At 47.1% G+C, this 25,458-nt stretch overlaps 1 protein-coding gene across 1 annotated transcript in view; it reads left to right on the top strand.

The window, feature by feature from the left end:
* The window catches only part of SNTA1 (syntrophin alpha 1), a 35,953-nt gene that overhangs the window by 851 nt on the left and 9,644 nt on the right, over window positions 1-25,458 (top strand). Inside the window, exons 2-3 of the mRNA XM_004612567.2 lie at window positions 3,669-3,854; window positions 23,557-23,761. Of these exons, the coding sequence (XP_004612624.2) occupies window positions 3,669-3,854; window positions 23,557-23,761 (391 nt within the window). The remainder of the gene's footprint in view (window positions 1-3,668; window positions 3,855-23,556; window positions 23,762-25,458) is intronic.

The following is a 25,458-nucleotide window of genomic DNA, read 5'->3' as shown; positions in this document are numbered from 1 at the left end:
GGGGCTCTGGGCATCCAGGAATTGTGTAGCAGGCAGAGAGCCCAGACAGCTGGGTCGGAGGTTCCTTATCTGACCATCTCTACCTTGTATGGAATTCAGAGACTCGGACAAAATACCGGAGGCTTGCTTTTCTTTCTTTTTTTGGGGCCACACCCGCCTGTTGCTGGGGGTAGGATGGAACCAGGCTGGGCATGAGCTCCAGCCTTTTGGGCCATTTCCCCCAGACTCCCTGACAGCTGTCTTGAGACTGCAGCCAGTCTGTATTTGAATCCAGAATCAGCTGTGTGAACTTGGATAAGTCACTTCCCCCTTCTGAACCTCAGCTACAGAATGAGGAGGCTGATAAGAGCTGTTTCTGTGAAAACACAGCGAGAACGTGTTTCTCAGCCAGTGGGCCATGTCACCCGGATAGTCCAAGGCGGCCACAGGTGAAAATCCAGTAAATGGGGCCCAAGCAGGAGATTTGAGGCCAACCAGTAGTACAGGGTGGTCACAGGAAGGAAACAAGTCAAAAGGAGGCTGTGATTGGAACAAGTCTAATGGACTCACTTTCCAGCACCCTTAGGTACCTGGTTAATTATTGCTGTCAGAAGCGGAACCCAGGAAAGACTCCCCAGACAGCTGACCACAGTGGCTAAAATCCCTGCCCACCGAGCTGCGGGGTTTGCCCTCTGCAGCTCAGCCCCCAGAGCAGTACTATCTGCCCTGGCAAAGGCTGTCAATCTTTTCAATCTTTTTTTTTTTCTTTTTGGGTCACACCTGGCAATGCACAGAGGTTACTCCTGGCTCATGCACTCAGGAATTCAGGAATCACCCCTGGCGGTGCTCAGGGGACCATATGGGATGCTGGGAATCAAACTTGGGTCGGCCGCGTGCAAGGCAAATGCCCTATCCGCTGTGCTCTTGCTCCAGCCCCCAAAGGCTGTCAATCTTGGTTTTTTTTTTTTTTCTTTTTGGGTCACACCTGGTGATGCACAGGTGTTACTCCTGACTCTTCACTCAGGCAGTGCTCGGGGGACCATATGGGATGCTGGGAATTGAACCCAGGTTGGCTGCATGCAAGGCAAACACCCTGCCCGCTGTGCTATAGCTCCAGCCCCCAAGGCTGTCAATCTTGGATGTGTACTATTCTCCCCCCTGTCACTGGTGCCTCTAGTCCTTTTGTCCTGGATGAGGAAGTAGGGATGTCATTGGCTCAGTACCACTTTGTACTGCATCCACTTCATCCTGGCAACAGGTGGAAGAAGGTAGGTACTATAACCCCCATTTTGCAGGTGAAGAAATGAAGAGTCAGGAGGGTGATTTCCCCAGAATTACATAGTGGTGGCAGACTGGATTAGAACCTCTAGAGCAGGTCACTAGACCTTCCAGTTGAGGAGCTGGTTCTTCCCCATGGTGAGGCAACTGACCAGGCAACCAATCAAATGGGTCTAAAAGCAAGAACTAGGGGATGGAGAGACAGAGAGAGCTCAAAGGGCTAGAATTCATGCGTGCAGGAACCCCAGGTTTGAGCTCTGGCACTACATGGTACCTTGAGCACTGCTGGGAATGATCCCTAGCACTGCCGGGTATGACCCGAAAACCTAAATAAATAAGGTGGGAAATGGGGAAGCCAGTGAGTGAGTAAGTATGTCTATATATTTAATATAAAATATATTGGGTTTTGGGCCACACCCAGTGGTGCTCAGAGCTTACTGCTGGTTCTGTGCTCAGGGATCACTCCTGGCAGTCTTGGGGGGACTAATAGGGTGCCAGTAATTCACCCGGGTCGGCTGCATGAAAGGTGAATGCACTACCTGCCTTACTATCATTCTGTCCTGACCCATATTTTTTTTTGAGGTGGGGGTGATCCCCATAGTACTTGGGGGTGTAGGGCATACCAGGGTTCCCCTACAGGCAAGCAGCTGTCCCTGACATCTCTGCTATCTTCCTGGCCCTCCACATTCTGGCAGGGTTAGCAGATTAATCCAGAAGTTGTATGCTCAGGGAGGAAAAGAACTTTGAGATCAGACAGAGTTCATTTTGCAAATGGACAAACTTGGAGAGGAGCAGAAACTTTCTGAGGCCGCATAAGTTACCATTCCAGGTGGGCTGAAAGTACTTTCAGGAGGCATCAGGAGGGAGTATCGGCTTCACTGTATTCTTGAACGGAAATGGAGACAGCTCGCTGGTTACCTTGACCTTACCTTTAGGGTCCAGTCCAGTCTGGCCTCAGGAAGCTTGAAACGATCACAGCTCAGACTGAACCGCAGTTCCTAGTTTCAGATGGAGAAGGGCAGATATAAATAGAAATCCTTTCCTTTCCTGGGCCTCAGGCTAAGTACGGTGCACTGAGCAAACTGTCGCTCTGTTGCTCCTGCATGGGCCTTAGAGCTGGTGTTGGAGTCACCTCCCCTTTCTCTCCCCCCTCAGTTCTCCAACTCACTGGGGATGGACTGGCGGTGTGAGGCATGAGGGCCTGGTTTGCATGTATAAGCTTAAGGTTTTGGAGTTGGAGCAATAGCGCAGAGGGTAGGGCACTTGCCTTGCATGAACCCGACCAGTTTCAATCCCTCGTACCTATATGTTCCCTGAGCCCCGCCAGGAATGATCCCTGAGTGCAGAAATAAGAGTAAGTCCTGAGCATCACTGGTGTGGCCCATAAACAAACAAACAAACAAACCCACAAAAATGTAGTGATTCTGGGTGCCAAGGTTTGTGACTCATGTGGTAGAGCACATGCCTTGCATATGTGAGGCCCTGGTGCCAATTTTCTTTTTCTTTTAGTTTTTGGGCCACACCTGGCAATGCTCAGGGGTTACTCCTGGCTCTGTACTCGAGAATTACTCCTTGTGGTGTTCAGGCGACCATATGGGATGCTGGGGATCTAACCTGGGTTGGCCATGTACAAGGCAAGTGCCTTACCTGCTGTGCTATATCCTTCTGGCACATCTTCTGACGTTCTTTTTGCCCTTTTATTCTCCTTTCCTGAAATGGGAATTGACACTGAAAAAGGCCTTAAGAAATATATTTTTTTTCTTTCTGGGTCACACCTGGCAATGCACAGGTGTCACTCCTGGCTTTGCACTTAGGAATTACTCCTGGCAGTGCTCAGGGGATGATATGGGATGCTGGAAATAAAACCTGGGTCGGCCACATGCAAGGCAAATGCCCTACCCGCTGTGCTATCACTCCAGCCCCCAAGAAAGAAATTTTTGAGGGGATATTTTGTCTTGTTTTTGGGTCAAAGCCAGCTGTACTCAGGACTTACTCCTGCTCCGTGCTCAGGGGGCCTTGTGTGCTGGGGATTAAACCCGTGTTGGCCAAGTGCAGGACAAACACTCTACTCACTATACTATTGTTTCAGCCCAAGGGTTGGTTTTTGGGTCACATTTGTGGTGCTGGAGTTTGCTTCCAGCTTGTTGCTCAGGGGCTGCTCCTGGGGATGTTTTAGGGGACTCTCTACCTGGAGGGATCGAACCCAGGGCTTCAGGATGCAGCATGTGGCTCTAACCCTTTGAACTATCCTGGCCCCCTAAAAAATAATTTTAGAGTCAGAGATGTGGCTCACCAGAAAAGCACATTTCTTACATGCAAGAGACCTGGGTTCAACTCCTGACACCACACAGTAAGTAATCCCAAACACTGATGCATTTGCTTCAGTTTCTCCCTTTCTCTGTGCTGTATAGGAGGCCGGGAGAATAAGATGCCTATTCTCATCTCCAAGATCTTCAAGGGCCTGGCAGCTGACCAGACAGAGGCCCTCTTTGTGGGCGATGCCATCCTGTCTGTGAATGGAGAAGACCTCTCCACTGCCACCCATGACGAGGCGGTACAGGTGCTGAAGAAGACAGGCAAAGAAGTGGTGTTGGAGGGTAAGCCCTGGGAACCCCATGACTGCTTACTGCTCTCTGGCCCCTGCTGGGTCCCCAATAGTGGGGATTGTGAGGTAGGCAGGGTTGAACGTGATAGCAATAGAGAAGAGCACATTCCTAGCCCTGTATGGTTTCCCAAGATTCCCTGGGTGGGACTCCTTCTTAAAAAAAAAAAATTAGGCGGGGCTGGAGTGATAGCACAGCGGGTAGGGCGTTTGCCTTGCACATGGCCGACACGGGTTTGAATCCCAGCATTCCATACGGTCCCCTGAGCACCGCCAGGGGTGGTTCCTGAGTGCACAGCCAGGAGTAATCCCTGGGCATCGCCAGGTGCAACCCAAAAAGAAAAAAAAAAATTAGGTACCACCTTGAGACAGTATGGGTGAGGCTCTGGCTGAATCAGACAGACGTGGTGTTTATTTCTTCTCTTCCATGCTCGAGCTCTGTGGTGTGTGGCCTTGAACAAGTCACTTTATTTGCATGATGTTTCTTGTCCTCCTTCGTAAAATGGGGAGGTAACTTCTGCCTGTTGGGTGGTTAGGTACAGGGCAAAAGGTACAGAGAGAGTATCATGGGTGGGACACTTACCTTGCGCACAGCTGACCTTTATGGTCAGAACCCCTTATAGCCGCCCCCCCCAAGAGCCAGTAAGAATTATCCCTGACTGCAGAGCCAGAAGTAATCCCTGATCACCTTCGGTGTAGTCCCAAAACAAAACCACACACACACACACTCACAAAGGTTCATGCCAACAACTGGGCCATCCACTGAGTGACTAAGCTGGGTTGAGGGGGGTGAGGGGGGCAGGGATGGGGCAGTGTGGTAAGATTCATTTCTACTGGAGCCGGAGTGATAGCCCAGTGGCTAAGGCACTTGCCTTATATGTACCAATCTGGGTTCCATCCCGGATTCCATCCCTGGCATCCCATATGGTCCCCCGAGGCCACCACAATGATCCCTGAGTGCAGAATCACTGTACTTGTGGAAAATACCGTGGCCATGAGTCCTTGAGCATTTCTAGGTGTGGCCTCCAAACAACAACAAGAATACTAACAAAAATATTATTTCCGGGCCACAGAGAGAGCATAGGCAGTAAGTAAGGTAGGCAGCTGATTCCAGTTCAGCTCTTGGCGCTGCATGTGGTCCCCTGAACACTGCCAGGGCTCACTCCTGAGCACAGAACCAGAAATAGCCCCTGAGCACTGCTAGGTGTGACTCCCCTACTCCAAAGCCCCCAAGACAAGATTTGTTCCTAAGGAAAATAGAGAGCCCTTGGGTTAGATCTGTCTAGCGCTCAGAGCCCTTCCTCCTCCTGTATGTGGCAGGCGGCCAAGTTCCTCAGCAAGGATCAGAGTTTCATGGGGGCTGGGGGGTGGGGGTGGTCTCGGTGGATCTGTCTGTCCTCTCCATGATACTGTTTTGGCTGAGTCCTTGACCTCCACCAGACATCAATCCCGGCTTGTTGGATGCCTCTTGCTGTGGTGGTCCCATCTCTGCCTCTTGCCTTCTCTCTCAAGGTGTTTTTGCCTTGCTCAGCCTTTTTCTCAAACTCTGCTCTCTCAGTTCCAGAAGTTCTGGGGGCCTGAGGAATGTGTCTTGGCTCAGGGCCCAGAGCCGGCACAGGGGGGTGGCGGGGGTTGGTGGAGAATGCCGTGGCCATCAAGGCTGCTGAGCGGCCCGGGCTGAGCTCCTGAGAGTGGCCTTTGTTTCCCTAGCGGGGTCTCTGGAGGCCACAGAAGGGCACAGACTCTGAGTCTCGGGATCATCTTTGGCTTTCTGTGACCCCAGGCTCACTTCGCTCAGCTTTGTTTTATTTTATTTTGACATTTTAAGTGTATTGTATTTTTTTTAAAGCTGTTCAAGTTGGCAAGCTCCCCATGCCAAAAACAGTAACAACAAGTCTCACAATGGAGACATTAATGGTGCCCGCTCAAGCAAATCGATGAGCAATGGGATGTCAGTGATACAGTGATACAGTTTATAATGATTTATTACTTCAATATTCCAACACCAGTCCCACCACCATTACACCCTCCCACCACCATTAATTTGAATTTTCCCACCACCACCCAAGCCTGCCCCCAAAGCAGATCCTACATAATTTATTTTGTGTTGCTTGTTACGAATAATCAACTAAAAGTGATCCATAAATTTTCCTTATAGGAAAGTGTGTAAAAGCTTGTTGTATCTTACCCTGGAGCCATGAAGTCCCTGTAGAAGAGATTACTAACATGATTTTTTTGTGTGTGTGTGGGGGCTGCATTCAGTGGTTCTCAGGAACTATTTGCGGGTTGCATCGTGGTGGTATTTGGCAGGCCATGTGGTGCTGGGAATTGCTCCCACTTGTAAAATATGTGCTCTAGCCCTTTGAAATATTTCAGTTCCCTAGCCCCTATTTGTCCTTTTCTTGGGGGGGGGGTGGTGGTGAGGAGAGGTGGAGAGGTGCCCACCCAGCTATAGTTTATTCCCATCTCTGAGCTCAGGGATCACTCCTGGCAATGCTTGGGGGCTCATGTGTGGTGCTGGAGATCAAACCCAGGTTGGCTGCATGTGAACCCATATACTATCTCTCTGACTACCGTGGGTGCATTTAAAATATATAAAATATATATATATGTATATATATATGTATATATATATATATATATATATACTTAGAAGGTGATTGCATTTTGGTCCTTAGAAGCTTTTATATAGCAATCACATTTTTTTTAATAAATTTATTTATTTTTAATTAATGAATCACCATGAGGGTACAGTTATGGATTTATACACATCTGAGCTTATGCTTCCCCCATACAAAGTTCGGGAACCCATCCCTTCACCAGTGCCCATACTCCACCACCAGTAAACCCAGCATCCCTCCCATCCTCCCCAATCCCATCTCCCCCCACCCCACCCTGTCACTGTGGCAGGGCATTCCCTTCTGTTCTCTCCCTCTAATTAGCTATTGTGGTTTGCAATAAAGGTGTTGAGTGGCCACTGTGCTCAGTCTCTAGCCCTCATTCAGCCCGCAACTCCCTTCTCCCACATGGCCTTCGACTACATTATAGTTGGTGATCCCTTCTCTGGGTTGCCCTTTCCCCAGAATGTGAGGCCAGCGTCCTAGCCATGGGGTCAACCTCCTGGTAGTTGTTTCTACAATTCTTGGGTGTTAGTCTCCCACTCTGTTATTCTATATGTCATAGATGAGTGCAATCTTTCTATGTCTGTCTCTCTCTTTCTGACTCATTTCACTTAGCATGAAACTTTTCATGCTGATCCACTTAAATAAAAAATTTGTGACCTCCTTTTTTCTAACAGCTGCATAGTATTCCATTGTATAGATGTACCAAAGTTTCCTCAACCAGTCATCCGTTCTAGGGCATTCGGGTTTTTTCCAGATTCTGGCTATTGTAAACAGTGCTGCGATGAACATACATGTGCAGATGCCATTTCGATTATACTTTTTTGCCTCTCTGGGATATATTCCCAGCAGTGGTATTGCTGGGTCAAATGGGAGCTCAATTTCTAATTTTTTGAGAATCGTCCATATTGTTTTCCAGAAGGGCTGAACCAGTCGGCATTCCCACCAGCAGTGTAGAAGGGTCCCTTTCTCGCCACATCCTCTCCAACAGCGGTTGCTTTTGTTCTTTTGGATGTGCGCTAGTCTCTGTGGTGTGAGGTGGTATCTTGTGGTTGTTTTGATCTGCATCTCTCTGATGATTAGTGATGTAGAGCACTTTTTCATGTGCCTTTTGGCCATTCGTATTTCTTCTTTGGTAAAGTTTCTGTTCATTTCTTCGCCCCATTTTTTGATGGGGTTGGATGTTTTCTTCTTGTAGAGTTCAACCAGTGCTTTATATACCATTGATATCAACCCCTTATCTGATGGGTATTGTGTAAATATCCTTTCCCATTCTGTGGATAGTCTTTGGATTCTGATCACTGTATCTTTTGCGGTGCAGAAGCTTTTTAGTTTAATGTAGTCCCATTTGTTGATCTCTGTTTTTACTAGATTGCTTAGTTCTGTGTCACCTTTGAAGATACCTTTATCTTCAATATCGTGGAGGATTTTGCCAACCTTGTCTTCAATGTACCTTATGGTTTGTGGTCTAATGTTGAGGTCTTTAATCCATTTTGATCTGACTTTTGTGCATGGTGTCAGGTCAAGGTCTAGGCCCATTTTTTTGCATGTGGTTGTCCAGTTGTGCCAGCACCATTTGTTAAAGAGGCTTTCCTTGCTCCACTTCACATCTCTTGCTCCCTTATCAAAGATTAGATGATCATACATTTGGGGTTGTGTGTAAGGGTATTCCACCCTGTTCCATTGGTCTACGGCTCTGCCTTTGTTCCAGTACCATGCTGTTTTAATTGTTACTGCTTTGTAGTAAAGATTGAGGTTGGGGAGGGTGATGCCTCCCATCGTCTTTTTCTCAAGAATTGTTTTAGCTATCCTTGGACGTTTGTTGCAATCACATTTTTTTAATTATTATTACTTTTTGTTTTTTGGGTCACACTCAGCAGTACTCGGGCTATTTCCTGGCTTTGTGCTCAGGCCCATTGCTGGTGCTCAAGACATTGTTCCAGGGATCAAGCTGGGGAAAGCTGCATGCAAAGCAAGCTCCTTAATCCCTGTATTATCTCGCTGATCCAGAACTGAATTTTTTGTTTTGTTTTGGCCACACTTGGTGACTCAGGGGGTACTCCCAGCTCTGTGCTCAGGAGTAGCTCCTGCAGGTGCTCAGGGGACCATGTGACACCAGGGATTGAGCCAGGAATCATATTTTTAACCTCAAAGTTATTATTAATAAGATGACTTTTTTTATTTTTGGTTTTGGGGCCACACTGATAACGCTCAGGGGTTACTCCTAGCAGTGCTCAGAGGACCATGAGGGAAGCCGGAGATTGAATCTGAATCAGCGGCTTGCAAGGCAAATGCTCCACCAGCTGTACTATCACTCCTGGCCCTAACATCACCCTTAAGTGTTAAGGATATGAGACTTTCCCCTCAGTATTTTATATCTATAACCTGTAGTACAGTTTGAACTTAGTGAAATTCATCAAAATGCCCTATTTTATTGATTTGGAATGAAATTACTTTCTGCTCTTCAAAAGTTTGTTCTCTGGATGGTGAGATTTCTACTATGGACTCATTTATGTTTATTTTACACCTTTTTTTTTTTTTTTGGTTTTTGGGTCACACCTGGCGATGCACAGGGGTTACTCCTGGCTCTGCACTCAGGAATTACTCCTGGCGGCGCTCAGGGGACCATATGGGATGCTGGGATTTGAACCCGGGTCGGCCGCGTGCAAGGCAAACGCCCCACCCGCTGTGCTATCGCTCCAGCCCCTATTTTACACCATTTTATTTTATTTGTTTTTTGGGACACAACTGGCTATGCTTAGGGCTTACTCCTGGCTCTGTGCTCAGGGATCACTCCTGGTGGAGCTTGTGGGACCCTATGGGGTGCTGGGGATCGAACCTGGTTTGGCTATGTGCAAGGCAGTGTTCTACCTCTTGTGCTATCACTCTGGCCCCTATGGTTGCATTCTGTCCTACAGTGTAGCCCCCTACACTCCCTCGTAGGTTGAGAATGTCTCTCTGGGCTCTGGGCATGGATCCTTCTGAGAAAGTGGCCTCTCCATGCGGTAGATGCTTGAAGCATTGCTTGGTTTAGGGGATGATACCTGTGTCTCCCATTGAACTCATTCTCTCCATTCTTTCTTTGCGAAGCCAAGAAACACAGATACCTGGCACAGCATTGGGCCAAAGCACCACGGAACTCAGGCCATCTCCTGGATGAGTTCAATCTGTGGTGGACAAGATAAAACACAAACAGGGCCTCTCTTCCCAGTGTTTGAAATCCTATGTGGTATTCTACAAGACCTTTGCCTTCTCTGGACCTCAGCTTCTCTGTTGACTGGGGTTAGACTGGATCAGAGGTGACCAAAAAAGATAGTGACTGTTAGTTTTCCTGGTGTGGCTCCTGGCAGTGACAGACGAAGGTATTTTTTTTTTTTTGCCATACATGGTGGTACTCAGGGTTTACTCTGTTTACTCCTGGCTCTGTCCTCAGGGACCACTCCTAGTGGTGCTTGGTGACCATATGGGATGCCAGGGATTGAATCTGGGTCAGGCACATGCAAGGCAAATGCCCTACCCATTGTACTATTACTCCAGCCTGACAAAGTCTTGTTTAATTCAGTGATCAATGATTCTGACTCTTATACAGATAAGAGAAGGTGACTCATTTCTTGGTGTCTTCCTCCTCACACAGTCTTTTTTTTTGTTTTCTGCTTTTTGCTTTTTTTGGGTCAACCTCGGTGATGCACAAGGGTTACTCTTGACTTTGCACTCGGGAATTACTCCTGGCGGTGCTTGGGGGACCATATGGGATGCTGGGGATCGAACCCAGGTTGGCCGCATGCAAGGCAAATGCCCTACCCGCTCCAGCCCCCTCACACAGAGTCTTGATGACTTTCTTCCCATCTTGTGGGAGTGCTGTATTTAAAAGGATTAGGATGTCTAGCCTGGGCTTAGCAGAAAGAAGCTGACATTGATTAGCCATGTCCACTGGTACTGAGGAGAGAGGAGTGACAGTTCTCTCACCACAGGACAAAGGGCTCCAGCACTTGCATTTTCTGAGATTTTTCATGGGGTAAAACCTTCTCCTGGGAAATTTCTTTAGGTGGATCCTGGCCTATCTTTTGGCCCAGAATAGAATTTGGCATTTGGCATACAGAGTAGACGTGATAAATATCGGCAATGCTTCTCCTGCCCCCTCACATGTGTATGTTGGTATCATTCCCCCCGCTTTAATATTTGGTAGCATTCTCCAATTTTGCTAAAGGAAGGTTTCTAGGGACTGAGGGTGTGGCTTAGCATGCAGAGTGGATGCATCCCTGACTGGATACCAAACACACACACACACACACACACACACACACACACACACACAGAGCTAGCGAGATAGTATAGGAGGGGTAAAGCACTAGCTTTGCTTTAGGCTAAACCTGGTTTGAATCCTTAGCACCTCAGACGGTCCCTGAGCACTGCCAGAACTAGGGATACACAGGTAGCACCCTGAGTGACCCAAAAGATCCCCAGATGAAAATAAAAAGAGTTTTAAATATGGTTCAAGCTGCTTCTTCTTTTAGATTTGTGCACACTGGCGGTGCTCAGGGTTATTCCTGGTTCTGTGCTCAGGAATTACTCCTGACAGCTCAGAAGATCATATAAGCTGTGGTAGATTGAACCTGGATCAGTTGTGTGCAAGGCAAGGAACCTACCTGATATATCATTTTTCCAGTTCCTGGTTTTAGCATCTTTAATAAAGCACTTTACATACTCTTTTATTTTTTAAGAAGTGCTTGGGTCATACCTGGCAATGCTTAGGGGCTAGTCCTGGCTCTACACTCAGGAATTACTCCTCGTGGTGCTCAGGGGACCATGTGGAATGCCAGGGAACAAATCTGGGTCTGCTGTGTGCAAGGCAAGTGCCCTACCTGCCGTCCCTACCTGCTGTACTACCTCTCCAGCCCAGATAATTTATTTTTTTCTTGAGTAATCTTTGGTAGTTTATGCTGCTCAAGACTTTCCCCACATATCTCAGTAGTCAAATTTATTAGCATAAATTTATTTATAATCTTCTCATATTGTTCCTGCCTATTTTCCCTTATGGTGCTCTGAATTTAACCCAGGACCCATTGGTGGCATATGCTTTACTCCTTAAGCTATTTTCTCTGGGGAAAGGAAAGGTCTGGAAGTTGGGTTCTTTTGGTTTAGTGTCCCCAGCTTTTTATTGATTTTGTTTGTTTTGGGGACATACCTCTTGGCTCTGAACTGAGGACTCACTCTTGCAGTGCTTGGGGGACCATGTACGATGCAGGGGATTGAACCCAGGTCTGTGGCATGCAAGGCAAATGCCCTACCCATCAGGCCATTGCTTTGTCCTTCTCTCCCCCAGCTTTTTCTTGTTTTTGCTTTTGAGCTCTTTTCCTGACCCTGGAGGCTCATGAAAGGAACTAACCCCACACCAAGGCATCTGAGGAGTTAAGGAGGAAGCATGAGGTGAAGATTCAGATTGTAAGATTGATCTGAGAAGCCCGAGCACCTGCATGCTGAGTGAGGATTGAGATTTGGAGTGTGTTGAGAAGGTTGAGGCCTGGCAGCTGCTCCAGCCGAAGCCAGAGCTCAAGGGGCCTCTTTCAGCCTGTGCCGCCCACCCTGCCCCTCACCTGATCACTGGCTTGTCTGTCCCTGTGCCCATCCCCTCTGTGAGGTACCCTCCCAGAAGCCTGTCTTAGGGCTAGCAGTGCAACTAGGCTCCCTGCCCCCCCACCTTAGTACTGACTGTTAAATCTAGGGCCTGTGCCAGAGAGAATAGTACAGTGGGTAGAGCATCTGCTGTGCATGCAGCTGACCTGGGTTTGATTCCTAGCACCCCATATAGTCCCTGAACCCCACCAGAGAGCACAGAGCCAGGAGCACCTGTGAAATGCTGTGTGACCCCAAAAAACAGAAAATAAAAGAAAATAAACCCAGGACCTACCACATGGGAGACAGGAGCTCTACCGCTGGGCTATATCCCTGCCCTGCAACTGACCATCTTTCCTAAATCTGGGCCTCAGTGGTTGCAGAGCCCCCTGAGGCCCTCTGAGGACAAACTCCTGATGCTGGTGAGATTCCTGCTTCCCTGGCTAAGTCTGGGCTCCGTCACCCCACTGTGCTTCCTGGACTTTTTCCTCTGTGAGGTCAGGACTTGGCGAATTGCGTTTCATCTTCTCCATCACAGGGGTGAGCTTGTGCTCAGAGTTTGGGCCCAAGCAGACACCAACAGGCCTCTGTCTGCCACTCAGAAAGGCCCATTGTGTGTGTGGACATGAAGCCAGGGCCAGTTGGGCCCTTGAAGATGTGGCCTCGGGGAAAGGGGGTAGGAACAACCAAATGCCTTCTCCCCTCCTGCCACCCCAGCATTGTTGGCAAGACTGTGTGATGCATTACAAAATAATGCTGCCAGGGGCTGGAGTGGGTAGGGCATTTGCCTTGCATGCGGTAGAGCCGGGTTTGATTCTCAGCATCCCATATAGTCCCCCGAGCACCACAAGGAGTAATTCCTGAGTGCATGAGCCAGGAGTAACCCCTGTGCATTGCTGGGTGTGACCCAAAAAGCAAATAAAATAAAATAAAATAAAATAAAATAAAATAAAATAAAAATAAAAAATAATGCTGAAGAGCAGTAAAACTGACCAGTATGGATCTTAGTGGTAGATTTTGTGCTTCATGTGTAAGAGGCCTTGGGTTTGATCCCTGACTCCGTCACAGAAAATACCAACAGCAATAGGATAAAGAACAGTAAAGTTTAATAAAGTCAATTTTAGTGCTTTGTACAAAACTGGGATGGTACAACCCACTTGAAGAATAGACCTTTAAAGGATATGATAGGCATAGAGTAGCATGTCCACAAATACGCATGATAAGAAACAGAATAGACTAATAAGAATCACTCTAATTTCTGAGAGGGCTTTTTTTTTTTACGATGCATGTTAGTGCTCAGGGCTTACTCTTGGCTTTGTGCTCAGGGATCACTCATGGTTGTGTTTGGGGGACCAGATGGTCTTCTGGGGATAGAATTCAGGTCAGCTGCATTCAAGGCAAGTGCCCTACCAACTGTTACTACTATCTGGCCCCTAATCTTTGAGTTTTTATTTTTAATGATTTATTTATTTGTTTTGCTTTTTGAGTCATACCTAGTGATGCTCAAGGTTTCCTCCTGGCTCTGCATTCAGGAACTACTCAAGTCGGTGCTTGGGGGACCAGATGTGATGTTGGAGATCAAACCCGGATTGGCTGCTTGCAAGGCAATACCCTCTCCAGTGTCCTATCACTCCAGCTCCAATCTTTGAGTTTGCTTTTGGGCCTTACCCCAAAGGTGCTTTGAGGCTAATCCTAGCTTGATGCTCAGTGATTGCTTCTACTGGAGCTTGGGGGCCCATGCATTGTTGGGGACTGAGCCTGAGGCTCTAGCAAGCAGAACATGCACTTCAGTCCTTTGAGGCCCCTATAACCTCCTCAGCTCTTGTCATCCCTGTTTTATAGACAAGGTCACCAATGTAAATGTTACTTTCTTTAAAAGCAACCTTAAATAGCTTTCTTTAAGTGACTTAAATGACTTTAAGTGACTAAAATAGTTTCAAGTGACACAATATGTCGGCAATTGTAGGATTAAAACTAAGGTCTGTCTGATTGTAAGGCCACAGTGATCTCAGCTTTGGCTAACTGGTCTACCTCGAATGGTTGTTTGCCAGACTGAAAAGCAGTGCTTGTCCTGTGCCTCATAACTCATGTTCATATGCTGAGGCCCCTGCCCATATTCGGTAAAAAAGAATGATTATTTTATTTGCTATTTATAAGTATGAGACAATTGATTTGAAGTGCCGGTCACGATGTCTTCCATGTGGCAAACGTTCAATAAACGTCCACCTCTGTCATCACAGCAGAGCAGTGTGATTGGTTACTTGAGTGTACTGGAAGGTCTTTGGGGGCAGACGCCAAGATGGATTTTGTCTCTGAGCACCTGGCCTGACTCTGTGTATCTTGTGTATAAAATATACATTAGGTATTTTCTTCCCTCCCCCCGCAATAAAATAGTTTTAGTTAGGGAATTATGATGAAAGAGAGAGCAAGACTGATGCACCTAAGAGAGAATGTGGGTTTCTCCAGAGGGGAGAAGAGACCAAGCATGCCCATAAAAGTAAAATAAAGGAATTATGAATGTCAAGTGGTTTTTATTTTGGTTTGCTTTTGTTTGGGGGCCACTCCTGGGGGTGACTTGGCTTACTCCTGACTCTGTGCTCGGGGATCCTGGAAGCAAATAATGTATGTGTGCCATCATTAACAGATGCTCCTAATTGGTGGCCATCCTATTTAGCTTAGTTGAACTCTGGCATACTATGAGGTGCCTGATGAACTCCTGGCTAGGAACTGAGTCTTGAATGGAGCCCCCCAGCCAGTTCTCACCTGGCTGCAAAGACCTGTTGTGGGTTTTGTTGTTTGTTTGTTTGATTTTGTTTTTCTCTTTTGGCCCATACCTGGAGGTGCTCAGAGCTTACTCCTGACTCTGCACTTAGGAATTACTCCTGCTGGTCCTTGGGCCTTATGGGATGCCATGGATCAAACCTGGGTTGACCGTGTGCTAGGGCAAACACCTTACCTGCAGTACTATTATTTTGATTGCTATTCTCAAGGAGACCATAGGCTGCACAGACACATATGGTTCTGACTCCCTACAGATAAAACTTGGCTTAATCTAGCCCAGGCTTATTCTTGGATCTTGATTAAAGTGCCTGTGGCACTCTGGAGCTGCTCATGGCCTCAGTGAGTGCGTGAACCTTATTGCAGATGGTAGAGGAGGAATAACAGTGGTGATAATGATAGTAATAGACATGATAATATTTGCTGTTTGTTGAGTAGATTGACAGGCAATGTACTAAGTCCCTTCCGTATGTGATCTCCTTGAATTCTTAAAGCCACCTCTATGATTTAATGCATTGTTCACCACACTGTTTAGAGGTGAAGTTATGAGCCCATAGTCACAAAGTGACAGAGATGGGATTTGAGCCCAGATCTCTCAAACCCACTTTTCTTTTTTTGCAGCCAGGAATTGAACCAAAGGGCACATGAAAGGCCCTACCAGTGCTTTACCATGGAGCCACACCCCCAGCCCAAAACCTACAGGTTTTTTTTTGGGTGGGGGTGGGGAGGATGGGGCAGGCACTATGCCTGAAAGTGCTTAAGAATGTTTCCTAGTGGTGCTCAGGAGACCACGTGTGGCCAGGGAATTGGTGTCAGCCACAAGTGAGGCATATGTGCATCTTCGCCCCAGTACTATCTCTCTGGCCGCCAAAACCCATCTGTTTTGTTTTTTGGTTTTTGACTGAGCTACACCTGGCACGGCTCAGGGATCACTCCTGGTGGGGCTTTGGGGGCCATATTTGGTGGTGAGGATTGAACCGGGTTGGCTGTGTGCAAGGCTAGGGCCCTACCTGCTGTAATATCTCTTGGGCTCGCAAAGTCCATGTTCTTTTTGTTTTGTTTTGCTTTTGTTTTGGGGCCATACCCAGCACTGTTCAGGTCTTATTCCTGGCTCTGTGCTCAGGCATCATTCCTAGCAGTTCTTGGGAGATTACATATGGTGCTGGGTATCGAACCTAGGTCAGCATGTTCAAGGCAAGTACCTTACCTGCTGTGCTATTTATTGCTCTGACCCAAAAGCACCCCCCACTTTTTTTAAATAATGTAGGAGCATTGCTGTTTATTCAGCCATTGATTAAGCTGATTGAATTGGGCATGAATTCCACATTACTTTGTAAATTTTTTTTAAATTTTATAAGTTAGTTCACAATGTTTGATTACATTCAATATCAAATACCAATCTCACCACCATTACACCTTCCCACCACCAAATTCGGGATGTTTCTATCCCAAACCCCAATCCCTGTTCCAAAACACAACTGAAATAATATATTTTGTATTGTCTGTTATGAAGAACTGCTGAACATGCTTACAAAAAAGTGTTCATATAGGAAACAGTGTGAAGATTGTTCTATTTTGGCAGAAGCCACAATACATTCCATAGGATATCACTAATATGTTAAAGTTTGGGTGATGTGAGCTTTGGTATATATATATATATATATACATATATATCTGGAAATATGTATATATGCATATATATTTCCCTCTATGATTTGTTGCCTACTATCTGAACCCCATCAAATGTGGTGTGGTAATTATGGGGAATGGATAGGGAGTGTTTTATATTGTGTCATGCGGCCGCTTTTGCGTGAGTATGTTTATTCATATGTGGGGCTCGGCTGAGGGCGTGGGGAGCAGCCTTGAGCGTGGCAGTGGTTGGGTTGTGGAGGTTTTTGGCTGTCAGAGCTGGGTCCCTTGGGGTGGGGAGGGCTTTCACCTGCCCCCCTCTGGGGCACCCCGGTATGCAAGGCATACATTTTGATTTGACCACATCCCTGGTCCTATTTAATTAGTTGAATTTAACTCCTTGCAGGCTTGGAGGACCAAATGGGGTGTTGGGGATTGAACTTGGGCTGACTGTGTGGAAGGGAAGTACCCTACCTGTTGTACTATCTCTCTAACCCCATGAATGTTTTATTTTTTATTGGGGGGTAGAGCTGGTAGTGCTTGGGGCTTTGTGGGACTGAGGGTCAAATGCTGGGCTCCTGTGTGCACTCTACCTTTGTGAAGTATCTCCCTAGCTCCTAATTTATTAAATTGTTAATGATCATAGATCCATCTCATTGAACTGGCATGGTTAGCTGAAAATGTGTTTATGGTATTTGGCGTATAGTAGGTGCTCAATAAGTGCTTCATTCTCCCATCACCAAATCTTTAAGTCTAGATTTCCTAGAGTTGAAGAGATAGTACTATATATCGGGCATTTGCCTTGCATGTGGCCAACAAGGGTTTGATCCCCTGCACTCCATATGGTCCCTTGTACCCTGCCAGAAGTGATCCCTCAGCACAGAGCCATGAGTAATCCCTGAGCACTGCTGGATGTGACCCCCAAAAGAAAAACCAAAACGCCCTAAAAAAACCCCAAACCAAGTCTAGACTTCCTGAGTTGACAGCAGATAATGTTTGAATCCTGGCTTAGGTAGTTTGTACTTTAAAACAAATTTAGGTAGATGTGATTAAGAAAAAAAAGCTAGATTTAAAAAAAAATGTAAAAAGTAATATACACATAAAAAGAACCCAAGAGGCTGGGGATGTGACTAAGCATGTGTGAGGCCCTGGGTTCTATTCCTAGTTCTGAAAAAAAAAAAAAGCAAACCCTAAATAAAAAAACTTTCAGAACCCTAAAAAAAAATTTCTTGGGCCAGAGTGATAGTACAGCAGGTAGGTACTTGCCTGGCATGCAGCCGATCTGGATTTAATCCCTGACATCCCGTATGGTTCCCCAAGCACCACCAGGAGTAATTCCTGTGTACATAGCCAGGAATAACCCTGGAGTATCACCAGGTGTAGTTCCCCCATAAAAAAATCACAGGGGAGGGGCTGGAGCGATAGCACAGTGTGTAGTGCGTTTGCCTTGCACGCAGCCGAACCAGGTTCAAATCCCAGCATTCCATATGGTCCCCTGAGCACCGCCAGGAGTAATTCCTGAGTGCAGAGCCAGGAGTAACTCCTGTGCATGGTTGGGTGTGACCCCAAAAGAAAAAAAAATCCCAGGAGAGTATAGATTAATTATCATCCCATAGTGATGATACCTGCTGATATTTTTACATACCTTCAGATCATTCCCACACTTGTTTTTGTAATTTAACCAGTTGAGAACCTCTTTCCAACTTGGTGCGTGTAGTTCTGTCTTCTTTCCAGTGGTTGCATAGCATCCCTTTATTGGGATTCCTGTGTTTACTAACCTGAATCTTTGCTCTGGGCAAGGACTACATGTGGGTAACGGGTCACAGCCTTGGGCAAACAGAGTGGTCTCTGCCAGTCAGGGAGTTCACAACTTGTATTTAGTAGCACTTGCTCCTGGACATTAAACTTGTTCCTAGCCTCCTACTCCAAAGAACAACAGAGGCTCTGAGTGATAGTACAGCAGGAAAGGCTTGCACTTTGCACGCGGCTTACATGGGTTCAGATCAGCAGCATCCATTATGGTTGGCCAAGTCCCATCAAGGAATAGTTCCTGAGTTCCAAGCCAGGAGTATGCCCTGAGCATCACTGGATGTGGCCCCCAAACGAAACCAAACCAAACAACCTTTGTTCAGAAAACAACAGAGCCATGGCCCCTCCATGTACCTGTGAGATTTATTTGAAGTGAAGTTCCTGGAACGAGTATTGTTAGGTCCAGGAGCTCCTGTGGAGCTGGGGATGTGGCTCAATAGCAGAGCGCATGGCTCACAGGTGCGAGGCCCTGGGTTCCTGGTACCATAGGGAAAAAAACAGAGTGATGGCTCAAAAAGGCTGGAGTCTGTGCCTTGCATGTGGGAGAGCTGGTCCCATCTCTGGCACAGCCTGGTCCCCTCAGCACCAAGCTGGAAGATACCCCTGAATTCCACTGGGTATGGCCCTGAAGGATTGGCGCTATAGCACAGCGGGTAGGGCTTTTGCCTTGCATGCAGTTGACCCAAGTTCGATTCCTCGGTCCCTCTCAGAGAGCCTGGCAAGTTACTGAGAGTATCCTGCCTACAAGGTAGAGCCTGGCAAGCTACCTGTGGCGTACTTATATAAACACAGTAATAAGTCTCACAATGGAGACGTTACTGGTGCCTGCTCGAGCAAATCGATGAACAATCAGACAACAGTGCTACAGTGGCCCTGAAAAATACACACACACACACACACACACACACACACAAATACAAACCCCAAACCAAAGAGATCAGCTGTCTTTGGGACTTTGACAGCTGGTGTTCCCTCACTTATTCAAGGGTGTGGTAAGGTGAAATTTTATGCCCCAGAGGGTGGCAGCTCTGACTTCGTTGGTCAGCCCTCATGCAGGGTCTGCCAGGGCTGGAGACTATTTTTAGACCAGCCTTGCTGGACTAGCAAAACCTTAAATGTCATCCCTTTTAGAGTATGGAAATCTCCTGTCCTCTACACCATCCTGGGCAGACAGGTGAGTAGGTGAGACTCGAAACTCACAGAGCTGTGCTCAAAGAGCTGATCTCCTCCTACCTGTGGGCAAGGAAACTGAGGCTCAGAGATACTGTGGGGCTAGCTGAGGCCAGAGAGGAAGTGAGAGGACCAAAACGGAAAACTTTCTGTGTCTCTGCCTCCTGTGCCCATTGCCTTATACTGTCACACTAAGAATAGCAGCAGCGAAAGTAACACAATTGGGGCCAGAGCAGTGGGTAGCACACTTGTCTTGTATGTGACTGATCTGGGTTTGATCCCTGGTATCCCATATGATCCCCCGGGGTACTGCTAGGAGTAATGCAGTGCAGAGCTAGGAGTTACCCATAAGCATAGCCGGTTCTGCCACAAAAACGGAAAAAAAAAAAAAGCAAAAATAACCTAACTACTGTTGGTTGAAAACCTATTCTCTGACAGGCAGAGAATGCTTTGTAACTATTCAGCATTAGAACCATGGGAGGCGGGATGTATTTTATTCATATGGAGAAATAGAGCTGGAAAGGTAGTACAGAGGTTAAGGCGCTTGCCCTTGCACATACACAGCTGACCCTAATAGGATCCCTGGGTTTGCATCTGGTCCCGTGAGTACCACCTGGAGTGGTCCCTGAGTACAGAGGCAGTAGTAAGCCCTGAGCACTGCTATGTATGGCTCAAACCTTCCTCCCTCCACCAAAAAAGAAAAAAAAAAAAACACCCAAACTGGGGGAAGAAAAGGAGCTTGTGTGAGTTCCCAGAGGAGGAAAGTAAAAGTAAATCTAAGCCCCATTTTATCCCGGAGGGCCCCCGTCCCCCCAGCATTCTGTCTGCAAGCTAAGCAGCCTCGGGCCTGTTGATACAGTCTTCAAACACATTTCATCCATGACCTGGTGTATGTCAGATACTATTCAAGGTGCTGTGGCTCGCCTAGTGAACCAGAAAGAAGAGGGAGGCCAGCGACTGACATTCAGTGGATTGATCGTATCCTTTCGGGGAGGGCCAACCAAGTAACCCTTCATTAAACAGATAAGAAACAGCATAGAGGACAGGCTTATCTTCAGCCAAGATGGGAGCCAGGGCTTTTATTTATTTACTTATTTACTTAGGCTTTTGGGGTCACACCTGGCAATGCTCAGGAATTACTCCTGGCAGTGCTTGGGGGAACCTATGGGATGCTGTGGATCGATCCTAGGTCAGTTGCGTGCAAGGCAAGCATTCTACCTGCCGTGCTTTTGCTCTGGCCCCAGAGCCAGGACATTTAGTCACCAGTGTTCACCTGGCATGGGGATATACACTGGAATACTGTCTTGAGCAGACTGATGCATCCCCTTCTCCCTGCCACACCATGTCCTTTCCCAGTGCGTGCTCCTGTTTGGTCTCCACTCTTAGTGTTTCCTATGGAATCTCATCTTGGTTCTCTGGGGTCAGGGCTGGGTCTTGGCTTCTCTCCTTGGAAGAAGCGGAAGTCTCTGGAGGTCAGGGTCTTGTTTGCGGGGAGGGGGTCTGCCTATCTCGCTCCCCAGTGGGCCCATGTATCACTGTTTGTCCGGCTCCTGTCACGGGGGCTTATTCAGGAGGATGTGGCCTTCCGCTGGGCTCTGCCTTGGAGTCTCCGGGAGATGGGCCACAGTGCCCTGAAAGTACCCTCGACTCTCTGAGGTGCAGCCACTGGGCAACCTAGCCCCGCCTGGTTGGATGACTCAGGCAGAAATCAGAGCAGGGAGGAGGCCTCAGAGCTGGGCTATTTATAGCCCCGTGCTGGGTCCCCAGGACCCCACCCCCACCCTGGGACAGGCCGACTGGTTAGTGAAATCCAAGTCCTGTTTCAGGCACCAGCTGGCGTGCCGTCCGTTTATAGCATGTTCCTGCGGGAGGAGAACCAGGAGAGGGTGGGCCGGGTGCCGGGAAAACCTGGGGGGGCAGGGCCCTGAGCACTTTCTCTGGTCTCCAGGGGGGCAGCTGTTCATTTGCTGAGCTGAGTCGCCGCATACGCGTATCCCCGACTCTGTTGAGTCCCATGAGTCCTTGCCCTCATGTGCTTCCAGCCTGGTGGGGGGCACAGAGCCCTACACTGACCCCCCCGGGGGGAGTGGGGTGTCTGGGTCAATGGAGGAGAGGGGTCCCGACTAGGCCTTTGAGAAAGCCCCACTGAGGCTGGTGTCTGAGCTGAGCTGGGACTTCCTGGGCTGTGGCATCTTCTCCCTCCTGGGAGAGACTGTAGGGTCATACCTGGCAGTGCTTGGGATGGGGGTTGGTCATTTTTGGCAGGGATCAGGGGGTCAGGGGGCAGTGCTCAGGGGATCAGGCAATTTCAGGGTTCCACACAGAGTTGACTTTATGCAAGGCAAGTGCCTTCACTCCTATACTATCTCTCTAGCATCAATATGACTTATTACCCACGTCTTTTTTTTTTTTTTTTTTGCTCTTTTTGGGTCACACCCAGCAATGTTCAGGGTTACTCAGGAATTACCCCTGGCGGTGCTCAGGGTGACCATATGGGATGCTGGGAATCAAACTCAGGTTGGCTGTGTGCAAGGCAAACGCCTTACCCGTTGTGCTATCATTTCACCCCCTACCCACCAGTCTTAATTCACCCGATTACCAATCACTCTGATTGATAGTGGCTGCCTTAGAACTCTACCTGACTAGTTATATTGTCTGTGAGTAATAGATAGAAAAGTAGCAGCACAGTGTCATGTATTTATAATCCCAGGACAAGGGCCAATCCCAAACCTGGCACATCAATCTAACTTGTCTCTGAATTTCTCTATCCCTGCCATCCACTCTCAGGATTGACTGTCTTCAGAGTGCCCTTCACTTATAGCCACCCATGTTAGTGAAAATTTCCTTTTCAAAAAAATTAATTTTTAAAATTTTAGTTATTATTATTATTATTATTATTATTATTATTATTATTTTTGCTTTTTGGGTCACACCTGGCAATGCACAGGGGTTACTCCTGGCTTTGCACTCAGGAATCACCCCTGGCAGTGCTCAGGGAACCATATGGGATGCTGGGAATTGAACCCGGGTTGGCTGCGTGCAAGGCAAACGCCCTACCTGCTGTGCTATCGCTCCAGCCCCATTAAAATTAATTTTTAAATTTTAATTTAATTTTTTTTTCTCCACACCCAGCAGTGCTTAAAACTTAGTCCAGGTTCATGCTCAGGGATCACTCCTGGCAGGGTTCAGGGGACCATTCGTGGTGCTAGGGATAAAACCCAGGTCATGTGTATGCAAGGCAAATACCTGTTGTACTATCTCTGCAGCCCTGAGATCTTCTTTTTTAAGAAACACATTGACTCCAGTCCGCAATCAAGACTTTTTGTTTTTTCTTGTTGATTTTTGGCCCCTAACTTGCAGTTCATTATTTGTACTAGTCACATTTCAAGTGCTTGGTAGCCACACATGGATAGTGATTACTATATTGTACAGAGTATATATAGAACATTTATATAGCCACCAAAAGGTCTGTGGGGCACTTCTCAGTGTTCACTTCTCAGTGAAGGTGTTGAGAGCTAAGAAAGGCTCTAGGCTCCTATATTGGTTAGGGTACAAGCTAGGCTGTTGCGACTGACTCTGAAAATACTGTGAGTTAAATATAATATGACTTCCTTGGTTTTTTTGGCGGGTGGTAATGGCCCAAATCTGACATGGCATCTGAAAAGTGTCAGCATTGGTTTATTCCTATTTTGTGTGTCAGCCTACCTTAGACTGTGGCTTATGTCCTATGACCAAGACAGTGTCCCACCAGTCTGTGTTCTGGAGAGATCACCCCTGTTAGGTGAAAAAGTGGGGAAAGGGAGGCCTTTCTTCTTTCTTTTCCTTTCCCTCCCCTCCCTCCTCTCTCCCCCTCTCCTCCTCTCCTTCTCTTCCCCCTTCTCCCCTCACCTCCTGTTCCCTTCCTTCCCCTTCATAACACCCAGGGGATTTTGTAGTGCAGGGATCATACCCAGGCCTTCTACATGCAAGGCTCTCTCTGACTCCAAATGGAAACTCCTAATGAATTAATGACAGTTGTTATGGGAGCTGCCTGGCAGCTCATATCATTGTGGTAACCGCTGCTCTGTCTCCTGACAGTCAAGTACATGAAAGAGGTCTCACCCTATTTCAAGAACTCTGCTGGCGGAACATCAGTTGGCTGGGACTCACCTCCTGCCTCACCCCTCCAGAGGCAGCCCTCCTCTCCTGGCCCCCCATCCCGGGATCTCAGTGAGGCCAAACATGTGCCCTTGAAGATGGCCTATGTCTCAAGGAGGTGCACTCTTACTGATCCAGAGCCCAGGTAAGTCAAATGACCAATATCCTGGTACTAAGATGGTAGGGCCAAAGGACCCCAAGGACTTGTGTTTCTAGTTACAAGCACAGTGCCCAAACACAGTTATGTGCTACTGTAATATTTGTTGCATGGATGCAAGAGTGAAGTTGTGGGATGATGGCATGCTTTGCTTCTCTCTTATTCCTGTGGCAGTTCACATTTGAGAAGGAACTTTGTAATGGAACCCTGGATTCTACTCCCTCTGTACTCCCTGACTTAGTGATCCTTCCCCTCCCTCCCAATAACCTTAAGATTCTCCATTGTAAAATGAGGTTGTTAGGTCCCTTGAGTTTCTACCAACTGAGATTCTGAGATATATAGCCACATCTGTGTCAGGAACATTGAAACTTATCATCATTCTCATATGAGCATTCCTTAATAATTCATTGACGATCAGATTGATACCAGCTAATGTTATTGAGTGCTGATCATGCACAGTTTCAATTAATTCTGATAGCAGCCCTATGAGCAAAGTCCTATTATTTCACCCCATTTTATAGATGAGCACAGAGAGAGGAAGTAACCTGCCCAAGACCATACACCCAGGAAGGGATGGAACTTGCCTCATTCCAGGTAGCTCTCTCCGCCTTAGAAGCTGCAGGTGCATAAGTGATGGTGGTGGTTGAATGGAGTAAATGTTGACAGGTGGGCTGGATGGTATGTGGGGTGGTTTGTGTATGGAGTGGGTAGAAAAGACTTTTATTGTGGGCCCTAGTTATAAATTAGGTCCAATGCCAGACCATCTGTGTTGACTGAAGGTGAGATGTTATGTGTTCTTCCTGAAATTCATAGACCTTTAGGTTTATCTTGCTCCCAGCCTGACCTCAGGTATCCTCTGAACCATGTGTGTACATGTATGTATATATTGTTGATGGCATGTAAATGCAAGTATTTATGTGTATATTACAGCATTTTTCACATTTATACTTGTAGATTTGTGTCTATTTGTGTTGATTACTATGCATATATGCTGTAAGTGTATACATAGACCACATGCGTACATAAGTAGCTGCATGTATGACTTGAATATAACTGGTGTCCCATATAAACACAGTATCCCAGTCAAAGACACATCATCCAAAATATAATAAATAGTTAACTTTTACTCAATGTCAGGATTACTTTGAGTTACACGTAATCCCAACATGCAATCAATGACAAATAAGTTAATTTTTCTACGTGTTTAAGAAGAAATCCAGAGGTGAGCTAGCTTGGTTGCCGTTCCTGTTCAAGCTTGCCCTCAGGCTTTTCTCTCTGCCATCTTTATTGTGGATTTTCTTCCTGGAGGCAGGATGATGGCTACAAGCCAAAAACGTGACCGTATTCCAGACAGGAGGAAATCAGAAGGAAAATGAACTCTTCTCATGCTATTTTATTCTTTTGCTGCATTAGAAACCATCTTAAAATTGAGTGACTTGGAAACTGACAACATTTTTGTGGTTTTTGGGTTGCACCCTGCTACATCAGGTCTTACTCTGGCTCTGCACTCAGGGATTTCTCCTATGCTCAGGGACCAAGTGGGATGCTGAGGATCAAACCTGGGTCAACCAAGTACAAGGCAAGTGCCTTACTGTACTATCTCTCTGACCCCTAACAATTTGTTATCTCTCACAGTTCTGTAATATGGGCTGACCCAGCTGGTCAGTTCTGCTCTGTGTGGACTC

The sequence above is a fragment of the Sorex araneus genome, chromosome 5 (assembly GCF_027595985.1).
Source record: "Sorex araneus isolate mSorAra2 chromosome 5, mSorAra2.pri, whole genome shotgun sequence".
NCBI lineage: Eukaryota > Metazoa > Chordata > Mammalia > Eulipotyphla > Soricidae > Sorex > Sorex araneus.
Note: the sequence above shows the minus strand (reverse complement) of the source record. Positions and strands in the feature narration are given on the sequence as shown.